This window comes from Heteronotia binoei, chromosome 2, assembly GCF_032191835.1.
Source record: "Heteronotia binoei isolate CCM8104 ecotype False Entrance Well chromosome 2, APGP_CSIRO_Hbin_v1, whole genome shotgun sequence".
NCBI classification, from domain to species: domain Eukaryota; kingdom Metazoa; phylum Chordata; class Lepidosauria; order Squamata; family Gekkonidae; genus Heteronotia; species Heteronotia binoei.
Window position 1 is genome coordinate 116,456,606 of NC_083224.1, and position 21,800 is coordinate 116,478,405.

The 21,800-nt window shown below is 44.7% G+C and overlaps 1 protein-coding gene across 1 annotated transcript in view; it reads right to left on the minus strand.

Annotated features, from left to right (window-relative positions):
* Positions 1–6,051, minus strand: part of C8B (complement C8 beta chain) — a 55,423-nt gene extending 49,372 nt beyond the window's left edge. Inside the window, exon 1 of the mRNA XM_060231886.1 lies at positions 5,825–6,051. Coding sequence (XP_060087869.1) covers positions 5,825–5,916 — 92 coding nt within the window. The 5' untranslated portion in view covers positions 5,917–6,051. The remainder of the gene's footprint in view (positions 1–5,824) is intronic.
* Between the last annotated feature and the right edge of the window lie 15,749 nt (positions 6,052–21,800).

The window sequence follows — 21,800 nt, forward strand, 5'->3', positions numbered from 1 at the left end:
CTGCCATTTCACAACCCATCAACTTGTATTTGTAGCTGGGATTCTTGGCCCCAATGTACATAACTTTGCACTTGGCCACATTGAACCTCATCTGCCACGTTGATGCCCACTCACCCAGCCTCAACAGATCTCTTTGGAGTGCCTCACAATCCTCTCTGGTTCTCACCACCCTGAACAATTTAGTGTCATCTGCAAACTTGGCCACTTCACTGCTTACTCCCAACTCCAGATCATTAATGAACAAGTTAAAGAGCATGGGACCCAGTACTGAGCCCTGTAGCACCCCACTGCTTACCGTCCTCCACTGTGAAGACTGCCCATTTATACTCACTCTCTGCTTCCTATTAATTAGCCAGTTTTTGATCCACAAGAGGACCTGTCCTTTTACTCCATGACTCTCGAGCTTACTAAGGAGCCTTTGATGAGGAACTTTATCAAAAGCTTCCTGGAAGTCAAGGTAAACAACTTCTATTGGGTCCCCTTTGTCCACATGTTTGTTCACCCCCTCAAAGAACTGTAACAGGTTAGTGAGGCAAGATCTTCCCATACAGAACCCATGCTGAGTATTCCTCAATAACTTGTATTCATCAATGTGCCTACTCATTCTGTCCTTGATAATGGTTTCTACCAACTTTCCCAGTATTGAAGTCAGACTGACTGGCCTGTAATTTCCCGGATCTCCTCTGGAACCCTTTTTAAAGATGGGGGTGACATTTGCTACCTTCCAGTCCTCAGGAACGGAGGCAGATTGCAATGAAAGATTACATATTTTTGTCAGGAGATCCATAAGTTCAACTTTGAGTTCTTTCAGAACTCTTGGATGTATGCCATCCGGACCTGGTGACATATTAGTTTTTAATTCGTCAATCAGTTATAGGACCTCCTCTCTTGTCACCTCAATTTGACTCAGGTCTTTCAACCACCCCTTAGTGGTTCTGGAGTGGGCAAACACTTCTCATCTCCCACAGTGAAGACTGAGGCAAAAAATGCATTCAGCTTCTCAGCCATTTCCCTATCATTCTTCAGTAATCCTTTTACCCCTTGGTCATCCAAGGGCCCAACTGCCTCCCTGGCTGGTTTCCTGCTTATAATATATTTGAAGAAATTTTTATTGTTAGTCTTTGTTTTTTGCAATATGCTCCTCATAGTCCCTTTTTGCCTCCCTGATCACAGTCTTGCATTTGATTTGCCACAGCCTGTGTTCCCTTTTATTAATCTCACTTGGACTAGCTTCCCACCGCTTAAAGGAGTCCTTCTTACCTTTTATAGCTTCCATTACTTTGTTTGTTAACCATGCAGGCCTTTTCTTATACCTGTTTGTGCATTTCCTAACTTGTGGTATATATTTATCTGAGCTTCTCAGATTGTAGTTTTAAATAGCCTCCAAGCTTCCCCAAGGGTTTTGACTGTATTTACCTTTCCTTTCAGTTTCCTCTTCACATGCCTCCTCATCTCAGAGAATTTATCCCTTTTAAAGTTAAACATGGTTGTGCTGGTCTTTTGGGGCAACTCCCTATTTATACAAATGGTGAAATCAATAATGTTATGGTCACTGCTCCCAAGCGGTGCGATCACTTTTACATCTTTCACCAAGTCTTGGGCATTACTTAGGACCAAATCCAGGATCGCCCCACCCCTGGTAGGTTCTGTGACCATCTGCTCCATAGCACAGTCATTGAGGGCATCTAGAAACTCAATCTCTTTCTCTCGACCTGAAAACATATTGGCGTAATCCATCTACGGGTAGTTAAAATCACCTATTACGACACAGTTTTTATGTTTAGCCACTACCTTTAATCATTCTGTCATATTATAATCGTCCTCTTTCTTTTGATTTGATGGGCAATAACAAACTCTCATAGTTAAATTTCCTTTTGGGCCCTCTATTTCGACCCAAAGCATTTCTAGAAGGGAAACTCATTCTCTGACCTCAGTCTTACTGGATGGTATACCCTCTCTGACATAAAGAGCCACCCCACCTCCAACCCTTCCCTCCCTATCCTTCTGATATAACTTATATCCAGGAATCACCGTGTCCCACTGATTCTCCTCATTCCACCCCCAACACTAAACATTCCAACTCACCAATTTCACTTTGAACACTTCTAGCATTTGTATACAAACATCTATAATTTCCCAGGCAAGTTAGGCCCACGACCTTCCTTTTGCTGCCTTGAAACTTTGGCAGACACTCCATACTGTTTGTCACCATCTCAGTGGATAACTCTGATCCATTATCCGGTAGAAAAGTAACAGCTAACCCTTCATCTCTTTGAGATGAGTCCTCCCGAACCAGAGACATTTCATCTTCTATCAGCTTTTCCCCAAGATTTAGTTTAAAAACTGCTCTGCCACCTTTTTGATTTTAAGCGCTAGCAGCTTGGTTCCATCTGGGGATAAGTGGAGAACGTCTCTTTTGTATAGCTCCCTCTTGTTCCAGAAAACATCCCAGTGCCTAACAAACTTAAACCCTTCCTCCCTACACCATCGTCTCATCCACACTATGGGTGTTTTCGCACTCACCTTCAGCCGGCGCCGCGACCCTCTTGACGACGGAGGATCTGTGCTGATTTCCCACACGAAGCGCTGGAGCAACCAGAAGAGCCGCCAATTTCCGGCGCGAAGCCCGCTCAAGCGTTTTCCTGCTTCTTGGCGATTTACGTTTGAGCGGGCTTCGCGCCGGAAATTGGCGGCTCTTCTGGTTGCTCCAGCGCTTCGTGTGGGAAATCAGCACAGATCCTCCGTCGTCAAGAGGGTCGCGGCGCCGGCTGAAGGTGAGTGCGAAAACACCCATTGAGACTTCTAATTTGTGCCTGTCTCTCCAGCCCTGCAGGTGGCACTTCTGAGAAGGCTACCTTGGAGGTCCTGGCCTTAAGTCTCTTACCTAGCAGCCTAAATTTTTCCTCCAGTACCTCATGACTGCATTTCCCCACATCTTTGGTGCCAACATGCACCACAACCACTGGCTCCTCCCCAGCACTGTCTATCAGCCTATCTACAACACGCGTAATGTCCGCTACCTTTGCATCAGGCAGGCAAGTCACCATACGGTCAGTACGCGGTTTTGCCACCCAGCTGCCTACTTGCCTAAGGATCGAATCACCAACTACCAAGACCCCCCCCCCTCTCTCCCTGCCCAGGGATGGTTCCTTGGCGTGGAAGGATACCCACTCACCAACTGAAGAAGAGGTCCCTTCTGAGAATGCATTCCCCTTATCCTCAGCACGGTGCCCTGTTCCCTCTCGACCCTTATTCTCCCTGGCAGCAAAGGGGTTGCCACGTTCAGAGTGGGGCTCATCTAATACGTCCCCGAGAGTTTTCTCCGAGTGCCTTACTGTCTCTGCTTCTCCAGGTCAGTCACCTCGGCCTCAAGGGTATGAACTCATTCCCTGAGTACCAGGAGCTCCTTGCATCGAGCACACACCCAAGACTTCTGACCTGTGGGCAGACAGTCATACATGTGACACTCAGTGCAAAACACTGGAAAGCCCCCACTCCCCTGCTGGCATTCTACCTTCATGATTTTTAAAAATATACAGTCCCCTTTTTAAATCCTGTTTGTTTTAAATCCTGATTGTTCTTGAGGGTCTAGATGACAGATTACATAAGAAAGAGCCAGTATGGTGGAGTGGTTAAAGTGTCATACTATAATCTGAGAGATCCAGGTTTGAATCCTCACTCTGTCCTGTAAGCTTGATGGGTTACTTTGAGCCTGTAACTCTCTTACTTCACTGAGTTATTGTGAGAATAAATGGAGAAGAGGGACTGTTGTAAGGTGTTTATGGTCTCTGCTGGGAAGAAAAGCCGGTATAAATAAATAATATGAATGTGCACAAAACTTGATGTAGTAAAATGAGATACAGCAGTACGTAGTGCCTATTTGGATTCTTGATAGTGACACAAAGGAATCAAGGATCATTCCAAAGTGCATATAACAACATTACCTAGAAAACTGTCTGGCCTGTTTGCCTCTGCTTAGTTTTGTTGTTGTCGCTATGTTCAGTCCAAAACATCAATGGGACATTGTAGTCATTAATGAAACAGAAAATGGAAGAGAAAGAAAAAAGGTCCTATGTAATAATGAGGACAAGGTGTTTAAAATGGTAGCAGGAACCATGAGAATTAATTGGATAACCTAGGAAAAGGGGCAAAGACTGTGAGGAGGATAAACACTATATTCTTTATGTTATTAAAGTTTAATGTTTTTATATTGTTAAATTTAAAGGTTTTATCTATTATTGTATGTTTTAATAAAGTGTTGTTAGCCGCCCTGAGCCTGCCGAGATGGGGAGGGCGGGATAGAAATAAAATTTATTATTATTATTATTATTATTATTATTATTATTATTATTATTATTATTATTATTATTATTATTATTATTATTATTATTATTATTATTCTCATTGGGAAATTGAGAGACATGGAATAGAATAAAGAAGGGAAGATGAATGAAGAAGAACCAGAACATGACCCTAACAGTGTCTCAAATGCCCTTTGAACATTGTGTAATATCATGAGAGATACATTTTCATCTCTTTTTACTACAGTGGTAGTGTAACATGTAAAGGCATAAAGTCACATGGATGAACTGTGTGGGTTTTTCCTATGGAACTGGCATTCCACAAAGAGAGAGTGCTACTTCTGCTGGAAACACACACATAATCTGCATTCATATGTTGCAGGCCTATAAATGTTAGTGTAGTGCTGTGTGATGAACCTTTGAAGAACTGTATCACCATCATTTCTGTAATGTTTAAAAGATAAAGAAGCCTTATGAGGAAAAGGGTTCAAAATTATTTGTGACTGACTGTCCTGAAGTCAGGAGACATGTTGAAAAGGTTGGAAACTTTGGTGAGTGTTACTGCCACAACAATATGATATGTGGAAGAGAAAAAAAAAACCAGTATGAGGATGCAAAATTGGAGGAAAGGTAACACTACAGATATAGACAAGCCATTAGGTGACTTTGCTTGTGAAGAAAAGAGTGAAAGGCAACTAATTGCTGAGAGGGATTTGAAGGAGAGTGAAGGTAGAAAAGACTGAATCATCAGTGTTAAGAGAGCAGGGCACCAATGGAGAACCTTGAGTTCCACTAGTCCTGTCTCCCCTTAGTTTTGTTGTTGTTGAGCACCTGACATTTCACTGCCTTTTACATTGTCAGCCAGGCAAAAAATAAGGTTTAAAGAACAGTATTAACGGGCTTGTTGCCCCATATTTCTATTAACTATTATTCATTTGTGCAAAAAAAAGGGGGGGCTCTAGATTCCTTTCATTCCACAAAGTCATTCAGAGACAACAAAGGGGACACTTTCACAGAATCACTTCCCCAGAGGTGAATCGCTATATCTAGCACCCTTAGCTGTACCTCTAGATTTTATGTCTGGGTCAAGACCACCCATGCTACCACAGATAGTGCTCTATATGCCAGACCTCTTTGACCTTCTTCAGTTTGAGTGAATCCTGTTATATTTCAGAATACTTTAATGTCTAGCAGAGCAATGTATAGGGAGAAAACTACAAAATACAATCTCAAAATTTCTTTTTTGTTTTTCATTTAGACACATCTAGATGATATTGTTACTAGAGGAAATTTTACTGAATACAAGCAGGGCAGAATTTCACAAACTTTAGTATTTCTGGCCTGTCAAAATGTAAACTACTTTGCAATATCTTCATTTTAATAAAGTGCTTTTGGGGGTCACTTTGTTAGCATCCAGAAATAAAAATCACATCTCATCCACCATGAAAAAATAAAATAAAAACAGAAGGTTACCACTAAACATCATTTTTTATACTGAGATTTGAAAAACAAAATTCACTTACCTGGAGCAATGCAAATTTAGAAAGCCTAAGATAGCACAGATGAGGAAAATTCTCAACAGGCACAAAAAGAATGATATAGATGCTAGAGTCATGACTGTAAAACACTGCAGGGAATATACAGTCACAGTCCAGTTCAGTTTGCTACAGCCTGGAAGGCAAATGGATTTACTGTCAGCCTTTCCCTTGGACAAACAGAAGATAACAGCACTGCCTGGTAAACTTAACAAACAAGCTTCATTGGTAGCACAGAGCCTTCTACTGGGCCACCTGGAAAACTTTTTGAATGTTAAAGAAAAGAAGGCCAACTAAGGCACCATTTGCTGGGTTGTCTTAAATAGTTTGATTTCATAGAGGTAAAAATGTTAGAAATCTAAGACTGCAGTCCTACAACCAGTAATGAGATCTGAAGACCCACAGACCAACATATGATAAGCTATGGAACACAGCCTAACTGTTGAGTATTGGACAAGTGAATTAAAGTTTTCTTGATCTTGTAATAACAATACAACTGTACAATCCTATAAAACCGGTAGCTCCTGTTAGGATTTTGGTCACTAGCAACTCTGTGTATCCTCAGAGCCAAACATTCATTCATTCATTGCACTTCATTTTTAGTTTGCATTCAAAGAGCCTTCAAAAATAGATTTAACTTCCAACTCCAAATACAGACATAATAATAACAGTAACTACCATTAAACACTTAAAAATATCCAGTATAATGATTTCATTGAGCCTAACTGGATTAAATGATTCCCTTCTGTTAATTCTGATGGAGAAACCCTTTGTTGAAAGGTCTTTGTCAAAGAAAGGGAGACATTGAATCCAGCCCACTGAAAACAATCTCCATTAGAAAAATTTAAAAAATAGAAAGAATATCTAAAAACTAGATAAAATTGTCTACATCTCAAATGTCTGATAAGAAGAATGCTTCCCTACCTTTATAAAATGTAAAAAGATCAGCTGGACCTCTATTGTGAGAGAATTCCTCCATATTAAAAAGGTAAATGTAGTCCCCTGTGCAAGCACCAGTCGTTTTCGACTCTGGGGTGACATTGCTTTCACGTTTTCATGACAGACTTTTTATGGGGTGGTTTGCCATTGCCTTCCCCAGTCATCTACACTTCCTCTCCAGCAAGCTGGGTAGTCATTTTACCGACCTTGGAAGGATGGAAGGCTGAGTCAACCTGGAGCTGGCTACCTGAACCAGCTTATGCTGGGATCGAACTCAGGTCATGAGCAGAGGGCTCTGACTGCAGTACTGCAGCTTTACCACTCTGCGCCACGGGGCTCTTTATCCACCATTTTAGGTCCATACTAATTTAACAAAAGAGAAAGGGAAACTTCTATACCAGGGATAGCTAAAGTTGAGGAAGGAAGGAAGGAAGGAAGGAAGGAAGGAAGGAAGGAAGGAAGGAAGGAAGGAAGGAAGGAAGGAAGGAAGGAAGGAAGGAAGGAAGGAAGGAAGGAAGGAAGGAAGGAAGGAAGGAAGGAAGGAAGGAAAACAGAGGGAGAGGGAGAGGTGGAAAGAAAGCAATTTTAACTTTAAATGCATTCTTCAAGCCACTGGCTGGCTTGGCTTGGATTTAAAGAGAGAAATGCCTTCTCCAAACTGGCTGATGGGTGGTTGAGGCTTCAAGTGTGACACAATATGTGTGACAGAGCCACATGTGGCTCCCAAGCTGCAATTTGGCCATCCCTGTTCTATACCATATATTTATGTTTATGAATTAAACATATAGCCTTGCGTTCATAGTAAACTTAAGGCTGTCATAGGTTTACATTTTGAAATCCTTATACAAAGCTTCTAGAGACCATGGTTTCAAGTGGGTAAAGTGACTGGCATTGATTAGGTTCAAATCATCAGCATGCTTCTGACCTGTATAAAGACTTTGGTTGTAGTCCTGATTGTTCTGTGCCCTGGAGGGCCTCTTCCACTATTGTGCATTGGCACTCACTCAACTGCTTACTATGCAGGCAACATAATAGCCAATGGATTTGTGAGCCCCCCTGTTATGTATTGGGACTGGAGTTTGGCCTTAGGGCCAGCAGAAACTTGGCTGAGCTTGAGACCCCAGAACAATAGCTACCAAGATGCAAGAAGGTGAGTTATTATGGATCGTTGGGCCAGCTGATAACCTATAGTTGTGTTTAATGGGTTTTTGGGTGGGGTTAATTGCATGCATATAAGCAGGGCTATTGGCCTTGCTAGCCAGTTCTGTTTTTACCTTACTATGCCGAATCACTTATTAAAGAGCTGAATTCACTATCTCCTGGCATCCTCATGCTTCGAACCCAGTACATTTTACCCCCGCCCCTTCCATTAAATCATTTGTCTATTGAGTCTTCCCAAGTCACCTGCGCTCAGACTTGCCTAGCAATAGGATAAAGTGAAAGATGCGGTGAAGAATCATTGAAGTGAATATTCAGACTATGATATTCCATGCCATGTATGAAATGCTGCAGAGGCTGGGTGATGAGGTGGTAGGGCTATGGTCTCCAGCACAGCAAAGAGGGTTCTGTCCTTTATCTCTTGACTCTGAGGTTCTCCATCTGAGTGACATAAAGATGCCTTTACCCACTCTAAAGAGGTGGCATAGAAATGTTCTAAAGTAAGTGAGAAACAATTTGAAGAAGAATTAAACTTAAATGAACTCAAGATAATCAGCACCAAAAGACTGAAACAAAGGGATAAAGCAGCTTAACCAAACACTTGATGAAATAGAAGTATTTTGTTTTATGCCTAGACATCGATAACGTGACAATTGTGGATCACATTGGTGAGAATATGATGTGGCACCACAACCAAGAATACCATTAATCATCTTCAGGTTGGGGGAAGGACTCAGAAAATTAACACCCATTTGTGTAATTGTAACATAATGTTTATTATGGTCATAAGGCCAGCATACAATTTAATAGACCTAAAGTACAGTAATAGAAATTTGAATTTAAGAACTTTTAAAATGTGATTCCCAGAATTTAAGAATTAATGCACAGATTTTAGCAACTAGACATGTAATCTTAGACTTATTATCAAATAAAAACCGGTGAAGCCTTGCTTTATTTGTGTTTATGTGGCCAGGATCATATGAGCTAATGAGGTAATGATTCTAAGATGAGCCTCTTTGGAAAATGGGCAGCTAAAAAGCATGTACTCTACAGGCTCAATGTCCCCTAAGAGGCATGAGCATAACCTTTCTGAGTAGGGGATTTTATTATCCCTACCTTCAATAACTGCAGATGAATGAGTGAAACACATAGCCAGATCAAACACCATTCTAGAACTGTTTGCTTCCATGGAAGCCATATATGCTTCAGGCTCATTAGTGATTTATTTAGCAACGGCCCAAGTTTTGATGCACTAGAGATATTACCCATTTGTTTGAGGGCAGTGGAATGAATTTGGCAAGAGGTTGTTTTCCACTTTTACAGGAAAGTATTAATGTAAAACATGCACTAGCCAACATATGCACATGTGTAGGCAGTGTGGCTCCATAGCCATTTGGTATTTCTGAGAGTGACTGAGACCGATTTCACACTCAGCTTACCCTGTTGTCACATTCCTCTTCTCCACACAGCATCCTTCGGATTTCTGCTCCAGAGCTGCAGCAAACATCACGGTTTTTGCAGGGCAAACAGAAACTGGTTTTTAGCGATTTCCATTTGCCATGCAAAACCCGCAATGTTTGCTGCAGCTCTGGAGCAGATAGTGGGAAATGCGAAGGACGCTGCACGGAGAAGAGGAACGTGACAGCAGGTAAGCTGAGTGCGAAATCGGTCTGAAGCTTCCCAAGAGAAGTTGCTGGTGGCCAATGTTAAGTGAGTTGGTGATGTGGTAAGGCTTTGTTATCAACTGGGTACCATGAAGCCAGGATGGTACAGTGGAGAGGTGCTGAAGCCAAGTTTGTTGATATAAGTTAAGAATCACTGGTCATTTGTGGGCCCACTAGCAGATTCACTAACTAAGCAAAGCAAAAACAAGTCATGATTTTGCATTACATCTGATCACAGTTACATGGAAGAAGCTTTGTTGGCATTATTATTAAGAGGACAATGCTAAAAATATTACAAAGAGTAATACTACAAAAATAACAAGAATGCTAATTTTGTGGTTAATATATAAGCAAAGGCTATCTTGTGTAAAAAAGTATGAATTCATATACAATGGATTGCTTTAATCAAAACTAAAAGGCCAACACTAAGAAATGAATTACTGCAACTTGTTCCTGTTATTGCATTCTGCTGAACTCAGCCTGTATTGTCTCATTCAGATGCAAAGGTAAAAAACTAGATCACCCCCTTTTGCTGTTTTGCAACAGCAAGCAGAAGCAGCAACGATTGAAAGGAAACTAATGCCACGTTAGCCACTTCATTATGGAAAATGCTCTGGAAAAACCAGTGTCATCTAGTTTCTCAGAAGATAGTTCCTTTCCCCTTCATGTCTATTCAAAGAAGACTAATGATTAAGAAAGTTTGTTTGAATTGTCCAAATGAGTTTGTCTGTTTCAGTCCTAGAGATCTGCTTTCTAACAAAGATGTTTCTGTCTGAGACAACCTTTGATGTGACTGATATAACTGTTAATCATTATGGATCATTGTTTGCACAGAGGGAAGGAAGAGGAGCCAAGATTTATTTATTTCTTTGTCATCAAGTCACACTGACCCTGTAGGGTTTCTGAGATATGATGAGATTGGGCTAGCCTGGGCTAACCAGGTCACAGCAGCCAAGATAATTGATACAAAAAACACTATATGCTTTATAGTAAACAATCTGAAACAGAATTTGATGTGCGAATGTGAACAAGATAGATCCCAGTAGGCAGCTGTGTTGGTCTGCAGCAATAGAACAAAGCAGTAGACAAGTGCACCTTTAAAATCAACTAAGTTTTATTCAGAATGTAAGCTTTCATATGCTCTTAAACAGACTTCATCAGACAAAATGGGAATGGCAAGCAGCAATTCTTAATATAAGTGGTGTAAGCCAAAATGCCCTCAAAAGAGGTTGGGGAATTGACAGGTGGGCACCTTTGGCTTAAAAAGGATCTAGAATCTATGTATACAGGATTCCACTTCCAGAAATTATTGCTAAATTTACCAAGGACGCTAATTAAGTAAAACAATTAAAAATTTATTACAGAAAAATATAGAACACACACATACAAGATAATAGACTCATATAACATACATACAGATCTAATAAAAATAGAGAGAAATTCATAGAGGTAACATAAGGATGGACAAACAGGATGATAATTACCAATCGTAGTTTTCAAGGAAGGCTCCAATGGTGACAAACGAGGACGATGGGGAAGGGGACCCTCAAGTGGCCAAGAATCAGAAATGTATCTAAGCAGCAGGAATGGGGTACTGCTAGATGCACACCTGTGGGGAGCTGGGTCACAGGTTATAAGGACTACCTTGAGCCCTTAGTGGATGGGAGGTACAGGGGCGGATGAAAGGTGGTCAGCTGGTACATGACCTCAGAAAAAGGGGAGGCTCTGCAATGAGCTGGACTTATGCGTAGCCAATAGCCAGTTTATTGAGGGCACCTGATTGGATGCCCATACCTGGCCAATGAGAAGACCAGGCCCTGGTTACCTGATTGGACTTCCAGGTAACAATGGGCCAAGGGGGAGGCTCCAGGATGACCATTAAGGGAAAGAATGGGAGACATTATTGGGGTGGAAGTGATTAAAAGGCTATCAAAACTTATCTAAAAGGTGACAATAGATGGCCAAATTGCTACCTAAAGTAACACCGGATCTATAACTTGGCTCTGGGTGAAGATGTTCTTCCTCTTCTTCATTCCTCTACTGGCACCATCCTTTGTCTTAGATTCCGTTGGACAAAGGCTTAGGCAGGAATTCATTGTTACTTTACAGACTAACAGTATTTATTCCAGCATAAGTTTTCATGAGTCTTGATCAGATGTATTGAAGGGTACATCCACTGATTCTTCTGTATTTACAGCAGAAGGGCAGGAGGGCCATTAATGGTTTGGAACACTTGCCCTATAAAACGCTTGGGGCTTTTTAGCTTGGAGAAACGTTGACTGTGGGGTGACATGATACTGGTTTACAAGATTATGCATGGGATAGAGAAGGTAGAGAAAGAAGTACTTTTCTCCCTTTATCACAATATAAGAACTCGTGGACATTCAATGAAATTGCTGAGAACTTGGATTAGAACTGATAAAAGGAAGTACTTCTTCACCCAAAGGGTGATTAACACATGGAATTCACTGCCGCAGGAGGTGGTGGCAGCTACAAGCATAGCCAGCTTCAAGAGGGGATTGGATAAGCATATAGAGCAGAGGCCCATCAGTGGCTACTAGTCACAGTGTATTGTTAGAACTCTCTGTCCGAGGCAGTGCTGCCCTGTATCCTTGGTGCTCTAGGGGAGGGCACAGTGGGAGGGCTTCTAGCCCCACTGGTGGACCTTCTGATGGCACTTGGGTTTTTTGGCCACTGTGTGACACAGCGTGTTGGACTGGATGGACCATTGGCCTGATCTAACATGGCTTCTCTTATGTTAACCTCATTGCTGTCTAGGAAGCATAAAGGGTCAAGGATATCAATTAAAAGGGGGGGGGGGAGGAAAACGGAAAGTGAAGGATCTTTTGCCTGTTCAAGCACCCAATCAAATTTGGTACAGCAACGATTCATGAAGCATCTACATCCCCAAACATTTCCATGCAAACAGGGGAAGAAGAGATAAAAATGTCATTTTCTTTCCTATATCTAAAGATTTGAACTGGTTCTTGACAAGAACTTTTTCCTTATCTAGCTCTAATCTTAGTAGCCAGCAGTACTACAGGGCAGTGATATTCTAGTGCCACTGCTGAGATTCAAGAGAGGAAGAAGTTCCCTGTCCCTTGAGACCAGGAATATGCTACTTTTTGGGGGGGGGGGGGCAATCTCATCTTCCCACCACCTACAGTTCCTTAGAGCACCCAATATGTATGGATAGTACTGAAAAATATACATACTATTTTACTGTCTAAAGAAGTTGGACAACATAGCATTAAAATACATAAACAAAATGGCTCTCAGTACGTTGGATCCAATTAAAAAGTTCACTGAAGGAGTTGGTGGAGTGGATCTTTCTTTGCCTTTTCCTCCCTGAGGCAAGCTGTTATTTGCGCTGAAAAGCCTCTCAAATGTTGGGAATATCGTAAATGAAATGCACAACAGTATAGGATGCTGTAGTGAGGAAAGGAAAATCAGCTAAAATCATATGCTTCCTTCTCTACTGATGCAAGCCATTTTCCCTCTAATTAGACTGAAATTCTAAGGCATATTCTGTGCCAAATTTGAGATAGGAAGAAATGATCCCAGTTTTACAGGCAATTAAAATGAAGTCTGTGAATGCTGAAGATGCTGCAGGAACTCAAAGAAAGGCAGCATAACTGAATAGGTAGTGGGAAACATTTGATCACCCCAAGAAAGGCAGATTTATGCAGTAGGCAGCTGTTTGCATTAGGCACCCAAAGGAAGGCAAGCAGGGTGACAAAGCAAGAAGAGGGAGAAGTCTGGCAACAAAGCAAGCAGTCAGAACTAGGGATGTCTAAATTTAATTTCAGAATTTTAGAAAGACTGTAATTTTTATCACAGATTTTCAGGTGAACCATTCAAAATTACCATTCCATTAATCTGTCTGGAGACATTTTCAGGTTTGGGAATATTTGCACCTGAAAACCATGCCCTTAAATAAGGAATTAAAACAATTTTTAGTGCACACACTTCCTCCCAACAGGCAGCAGGAACATCATGGGGGAGGCAGAGCATACCCAAGATGGGCCAGGGTGCCTGTAATGTACTGAGTGACGAGATGTGTTGAAGGCAACATGCTTTATTAGCAAGTACATCACAAGGTGAGGCAACGCGGGCCGGGTCCTGATTATATACATACCCCAGAACAACCCTCAGTCTGGCCAGGCCCAATCCTGGCCAGTTAAACTTCCCGCCACAGATCTTGATTGGCAGAGCGTATTTGCGGAGCTACATCCAGGGACCAGTGGACTTCCACTGGTCACCTCCGTAGGTCCGCTGTGTTGTAATTTCGGGACTGAAATGCAAGACACAACACTCCTCCCCCCCTAGTTCAAAACACAAAGTCTTTCAAGTAGGCTGGAGCCCTGCGTTCCCGGGTCGACCTCCTTGGGGTTATTTGAGGAGTTGGAGCGGCCACTGTGGCTGGTGGGGCGGCTGGTTCCTCGTGGTAGGGTGACGCCGGAAAAGGGCTGTCTGTTGCCTGTTGCTGTTCCGGAATCTCCTCTCTGGTGGGGGGGTGCTCCCTCCGCTGTGGTGCTCTTCCACCCGCATAGTCAGTGCGGCAGGCATAGGCTGGGCAGCTTCCGGAGGTGTTGCTGTTAGTACTCCCCTGCTTCCCGCTCCCCCACTCGCTGTCGGTTCTTCCAGCAATGTGCGATGGCGCAGTTGGTCAATATGCCTCCTTAGGATCTGGCTCCCCTTTGACGAGACCTCGTAGGAGTGGGACCTGGTGACCCGCAGCACCCGGGCGGCTAACCACTCTGGCCCGCTTGCAAAGTTCTTTGCATATACCGGATCCCCTGGAAAGAATCCCCTATCAGCTTCCCTGGTTTCGGGGGAACTGTGGAGGTCCATAGCCCGGTCAGAATGCAACCTGTCTAGCCTCGTGATCAACTTCCTCCCCATTAGTAACTTGGCAGGGCTTAACCTGGTGATGGGGTTGGGGGTGATTCTGTTATCAAATAGGAAGGCTTCAGGCGGTGATCCCAATCTCCCTGTACAATGCGACCCAGAGTCTCTTTAGTGGTGCGCACCATGCGCTCTGCTTGGCCATTGGTGGCTGGATGGAAAGGGGCGGACTGAATGTGCTGGATGAGGTACCGATTCAAGAACTTCTGGAATTCCCGGGAGGTGAAAGCGGTCCCATTGTCCGTGATGAGGGTCTCGGGAATCCCTTGAGTGCAAAAGACCCTTCACAAGGCTTTAACTGCCGCTGAGGTGGAGGTTGAAGCTACGGGAATCACTTCCAACCACTTGGTGTATGCATCAACTAAGATAAAGAATATTTGGCCCTGGCATGGCCCCGCAAAGTCTAGGTGTAACCGGGAGCACGGCCTCCTGTTGGACTCCCAGCGGTGAACAGGGGCACTGGGCGGATCAGGTCGGGACTCTTGGCAGGGTTGGCACCTTCAAACCCACCCTTCTATCTCCTCGTCCATCCCGGGCCACCATACATAGCTACATGCCAGGGCCTTCATGCGCACTATCCCCGGGTGTATTTCGTGTAGGGCTTCCAGCACTTGCTTCCGCAATGGGGGGGGGGGAACCAGCACCCTGCTACCCCAGAGAAGGCACCCCTTGTGCATGGACAGTTCTTCTCTGTGTGATGCGAATGCCCTGAATTCTGCGTCCAGTTTGCCCGCGGGCCACCCCCTTCCCACCCAGTCTAAAATGTGTGCGAGGATGCGGTCTCTACCCATGGCCCTAGCTACCTCAGCGGCGTGGAGGGGCCTCTCTGGTAGAGTCTCTATAAGCATCATATGGTGGGCAAGGCCGGGATCCGGGTCCATAGAGGGCAGCAGCAGGCTGCTGAGGGTGTCCGCGTGTCCCATAGCTTTGCCGGGGCGGTGGACCAGGGCATATATGTATGAGTTGAGGAACTGGTTCCACCGCAGGACGCGCTGTGACAGAATTTGCAGTGTCTGGCGGTCTGGGGCGAGGAAGCCCAGTAGCGGCTTATGGACTGTGGCGATCCTGAAACGCCTACCGTACAGGTAGTCTTTGAATTTATGCACACCCACCACAATTGCCAAGGCCTCCTTGTCTATCTGGGCATAGTTGCGCTTCGCGGGGGTCAGGGTCCTCGAATAATAGGCCACGGGAACCTCCCTCCCGTCCGGGAGTTGGTGCCCCAGAACGGCACCCACCCCGTACAGGAAAGCATCACAAGCCAGAATCACTGGTAAGGATTCGTCAAAATGGTGGAGCACATCATTGGAAACTAGGAGGTCCTTGACTGCCTGAAAAGCAGCAGCCTGCTCTCTTTCCCATACCCACGGGGCATTTTTATCAAGGAGCCTATGAAGGGATTCTGCAATGGCCGCTTTGTGGGGCAAAAATGAATGATAAAAATTTAATAATCCCAAGAAACTTTGTAACTCCGTCTTGCACGTGGTGGCCGGGACGTGGACAATAGCCCTGGTCTTGTCGGCCGTCGGGTGGATTTCCGCGGCATCTACTGCAAATCCCAAGAACTCTACCCTCGACACCCTGAGGGAACACTTCTCCCGCTTTACTTTAAGTCCTGTCGCCTGGAAACGGCGGAGTACCTCACGGGGCGGCGATCAAGACTTCATCAAAAAACGGTTGCACTCTGGGGATCCCTTTGAGAAGAGAATCCATTATGCTCTGAAAAATCCCTGGAGCCACACTAACCCCAAATTGCAACCACCACACCCGAAAATCTCCCCTGTGAATCACAATGGTCTGGGCTTCGGCCGTCTCGGTGTCCACTGGGAGTTGCTAGTACGCCCGGGCCAAGTCCAGTTTCCCAAAAACCATAGAGCCTGCTAGGGCTGCCAGTACGTAGCTGACCACCGGAACGGGGTATGGGTTGTCCTGAAGTGCCTTATTTATTGTGCACTTGTAAGCAGCGCATATGCGCACATCTCCATTCGGTTTCACTGGAGTGACTATGGGTATTTCCCATGCAGCATAGGATACCGGTTCTAGCACTCCCTGGGCCGTGAGGCGGTCCAGCTTCGCTTCTATTTTTGGTTTAAGAGCGAACGGAACTCGCCTGGCCTTTAGCCTTATCGGTCTCATGTGGGGATCGAGGGGTAAGGTGATGGGAGGGCCCTTGTAGCACCCCAGGGATCCATCAAACACTTTCGGGAATTCCCAGCACGCGTGGTCGAAATTTTGCGTTCGCATCTGCTGTACCCCCACTATTTGAATACCCAGCGGTCGAAACCAGGCCAGCCCCAGTAATGTGGTGAGCTGGCGTTTGACTATGAGAATGTCCAGCTTGCCCTTAAAGTTCTTAAACTCTACCCTTACAGTGGCCCAACCCAAAATCTGTACAGGGTTTTTTTGGAAGTCCCGCAGTATGAAATCCGCCCGTCGCAGCCGGGGCCGGCCATGGGGACAAAGTTTTCTTAGAGACTCCTCTGAAATTATGGAGATGGAGGAGCCTGAGTCCAGCTCCATTAGGCATGGAGCGCCCTTGATTAGGACTGACACCCTGACCTTATCTGGGGTGGTGAGGGGCAAGTTCATTACCTGCAGGCTAGTTGATGCGGTCGAGTAGGCATCGGTTGAGTCGTGGTTGGTGGACTGGCGTCTGCGGGTGGCCTTGGCCCAGCAAGCCCGCGCTATGTGGCCCATTCTTCCACAGTTTCTGCAGTCCACATTGTGATAGCGGCAGTCCCGGCGCTCGTTTGGATCCCCACAGTTGGTGCACTTGGTGTTGGCTGGTCTCTCTGTCACTTGTGGCCAAGTGGGCGCTCTTGGCCTCATTCCTGGTTGGCGATGTAGCTGGTTTGCCTCCTCCTCCTCTGGGTTGCTCGATGCCATCTCCTCCTGGTGGACGGCTTCCGCTTGCGGGTTGTTGTAAGATTTGGTTGCTCTCTCGAACGTGGTGGCTTCGTTGAAGGTGAGTTGGAGGGTGAACTCTTCCTTTGTGAGGAGCTTTTGCTGCAGTCTTTCATCTCAGAGGCCCCAGACGAAGCGATCCCTCAGGGCTTCATCCAGCTTGTTGAAGCTGCAGTTCCCCGCGATTTGGTGGAGGGCAGCCAGGTAGACGGTGACTGCCTCTCCTGCCCCTTGATCCCTCTTGTAGAAGAGGAATTGGCGGGCGATGATGGAAGGCTGGGTCAAGAAGTGCCCGGTCAGGAGTCTGACTATCTTCTCGTATGTGATCTTCGCAGGGACCGAGAGACCCTTTGAGATCTCAAATGTGGCCTCCCCGCAGACCCTCAGGAGCATGTCTCTCTTAAGGCTGTCATCTGTAATCATGTTCACTCATAGGTAGCAGTCAACGCGCTCCATGTAGGTCTCCCACCTATCGGGGTTGGCGGGGTCGAACTCTGCAAGGTGGCCCATCGTCCCACTTGAGTTAGCCATGGCGGCGGCGGGCACTTCCATCTCCCTCGAATGCATGCCTTTCTTGTCTCCGGCCAGGTCAGCGAAGTCCCTCTTGGGGAGTTACCTGGCTAGAATCCCATCCTCGTCACCACTGTAATGTACTGAGTGACAAGACGTGTTGAAGGCAACATGCTTTATTAACGAGTACATCACAAGGCAAGGCAACGTGGGCCGGGTCCTGATTATATACATACCCCGGAACAACCCTCAGTCTGGCCAGATCCAATCCTGGCCAGTTAAACTTCCCGCAACAGATCTTGATTGGCAGAGCGTACTTGCGGAGCTACATCCGGGGACCACCTCGGTAGCATCCGCTGTGTTGTAATATCGGGACTGAAATGCAAGACACAACAGTGCCAATGCTGCTGTGGTCTTTTAAATGAACTTTAAATATCTTGGGCTAGTTAGCACACCAGATCTGGCACAACTGAACTATCCCTTTTTCCCTCCTATCATGCTGCTTTCGCCTCTTCCTAACTCTCTAAATACAAACACTTCCAATATTTTGGAAAAATAAGTTTCGGTTTTCCTGAAATTTCAATTGAGTTTTGATTTTTGATTTGGGAATGTCCAAATGCGCACCTCTATGCAGAATTATGGAGTGGACTTTAGGGTTGCCAGGTGCTGTCTCCTCTCCAGTTTGGTGAGAACCCGTTTGGTGTAGTGGTTAAGAGTGTGGACTCTTATTTGGGAGAACTGGGTTTGTAATTCCCCACTTTTCTACATGCAGCTGTGGATTAAGAACCATATCAGCTCAAATGCAGAGCTTCATCTCACAAATAAATAGCTGAAGTGGTTCTTTTACCACATTACCACACTGGCTTAAATTTTAATAGAAGTGTTGAAATAGGTATACACATTGCTTTTGCAATCATATGCTTTTGAAACAGATTAATAAAGAAGAAGAAGAAGATATTGGATTTATATCCCGCCCTCCACTCCAAAGAGTCTCAGAGCGGCTCACAATCTCCTTTACCTTCCTCCCCCACAACAGTCACCCTGTGAGGTGGGTGGGGCTGGAGAGGGCTCTCACAGCAGCTGCCCTTTCAAGGACAACCTCTGCCAGAGCTATGGCTGACCCAAGGCCATGCTGGCAGGTGCAAGTGGGGGAGTGGGGAAACAAACCGGGTTCTCCCAGATAAGAGTCCTCACACTTAACCACTCACCAAACCGGCTGCAGCAAGTAATCCTAAATCCTTATCCTAAGTGCCTCAAATAGACATGGCTTGTGGATTTATCAAAGAGTTTTCAGTCCTGTATTCATTAGTAGGGCTCAAGCCAAACATTTCCACAGGAATAATGATATTTGGAGCTGTAAAAACTGCCAAAGTACAAATTGCTGGACAGTTATTTTACAGACAGGCTAGATATCCCATTTTTTTAGCAGTTTAATTTCAAAAGGAAGAAGGTTATGATGTTACAGCTGATCAGGGAATACCAACAGGGTATCATGCTATTTTGTGGTCAAGCTGGAGAAACCATCTTATATGTATGATTTGCTAATGGTGGTAGCCAAATGAAGCTCTCCCATTGGCTTAGGGGTGCATTCCTTGCACTCCACAAACCATGGGCCTATCATGGCTCAGTCAGCGACTCTGGATTCCCATTGGCTGACTCCTCTGCCCCTGCCTACTGCAAGCCTGGGGATAAGAACATAGGAGAAGCCATGTTGGATCAGGTAATGGCCCATCTAGTCCAACACTCTGTGTCACACAGTGGCCAAAAAACCCAAGTGCCATCAGGAGGTCCACCAGTGGGGTCAGAATACTAGAAACCCTCCTACTGTGGCCTCTCCAAGCACCAAGAATATAGAGTATCACTGCCCCAGATAGAGAGTTCCAACAATATGCTGTGGCTAATAGCCACTGATGGACCTCTGGTCCATATGCCAGTTTGGTGTAGTGGTTAAGTGCATGGACTCTTATCTGGGAGAACCGGGTTTGATACCCCACTCCTCCACTTGCACCTGCTAGAACGGCCTTGGGTTAGCCATAGTTCCGGCAGAGGTTGTCCTTGAAAGGGCAACTGCTATGAGAGCCCTCTCAGCCCCACTCACCTCACAGGGTGTCTGTTGTGGGGGAAAGAGTTAAAGGAGATTGTAAGCCACTCTGAGTCTCCGATTCAGAGAGAAGGGCAGGTATAAATCTGCAATTCTTCTTATCCAATCCCCTCTTGAAGCTGTCTATGCTTGTAGCTGCCACCACGTCCTGTGGCAATGAATTCCATGTGTTAATCACACTTTGAGTGAAGAAGTACTCCCTTTTATCAGTTCTAACAAACCACCAAAACAGTCTTACCTCAGAGACAGACACATCTCCAACTCTCCTCTGTGTCCTCTCTGTCAACCGGCCTCATGAAAGGTGTCACCAGCAACAGACCTCTTCTGCCCCATCAATGGCCCACACAGATTGCCTCCCAGCATACGCAGCTGCTGAAGGCTGCAAAAATAGCCAGGGAGCTGCTGCTGCTGCTGTAATGCGACAAGGCAGCAAGGCCTGGCCCCACTGGGAGCATTTCCTCATAGGCCATGGCTGCTGCCTTTCCTGTCACTTCCTCTCTCCCTCCTCCCCTCAGTCTTGCCACTAGCCAGGGACTGTTGCTAGGCAACCAACTTCTGTCAGTAAAGGGAGAGGCCTCATGTGAGTATAATGGCACACAGTCCACTCTCCAAAACAGTTCTTTTCTCCAGGATGGGGAGAGAGATCTGTTGTATGGAGTTGAGATTGCAGGAGATCTTCAGGCTCCACCTGGAGGCTGGCTACCCTAGGCCTGGCAGCACCCTCTGGGTGACTTGATGCCACCCGGCTGGCATGACTTAACTAGGCCTGGCTGCTTGCTCCTGTTCTGCAGCAGCCCCACTATGACAGCCATTTTTACTGGGATTTGGGGGACTTACTCCCAGGCATTGATGCAAAGGATTGAAGACTCAACTGCTAACTATCCTTGGAAGAAGGAGAGGTAATAATAATTAAAGAGAAAACAGTATCTGTCAACTATACCAAAATCATAGTTCTTTATCCCTTTCTTCATATTATAGGTATATTTTATTTGGTTTCATATTCATCTGTGGATGGTATAAAATGACCCAAAGCAGCATTCAACTGTATTTGATTTTTTTTCAAAAGCATATATAATGTATTGTAAAATACTTTATGAAAATGTTTCTTGTTGGCACTTTTTATTCATATTGTAATTGGTTGTTTTACTGGTTGCTGTTTTCATTTTTCTTTTATTTTTTGTTGGAGCCGCTTTTGGTGTGATTATTTTTATTAGCTGTATTAATTCATACATGTAAACATCTCTGTTAACTGCCTTAGATTATGTAAATGACAGATTTATTTATTTATTTATCTAAGATTTATATCCCGCCCTTCCCACTAGGTGGCTCAGCATAAGTCAGATGCAGCATAAGTCTATCACATATATACATAAGTAATAATTTATATTGGAAGTTTTTAGTTCTATGCTGGATTTTGATGGGAATTTATCGTATACTGAAAAAAAACCCAGAATATATGCATACAGACAAAAATATCATGGGATCAAAGTGTGAGAAACCATGCACAAAAACAAATCATTAAAATCTTCAACTGATGGAGACACTACAACATGATATTGAGCTATAGTCAGGGATAGCAACATGGACAGCTTCATATTTTTTCGTAACACAAATTACCTGAAAGGAAATGAAAACAAAGAATGCCTATAATTTTAAATGTTTTTATTTGTAACAGTATTACGATGTGTTACAGAAATTAATGGAAAATTCTAAAAATTGGTTGTCTTCTGCTGAATGCTTAAAGTTATACATAGAATTAAAAGAAAGACGTTCAGCAAAT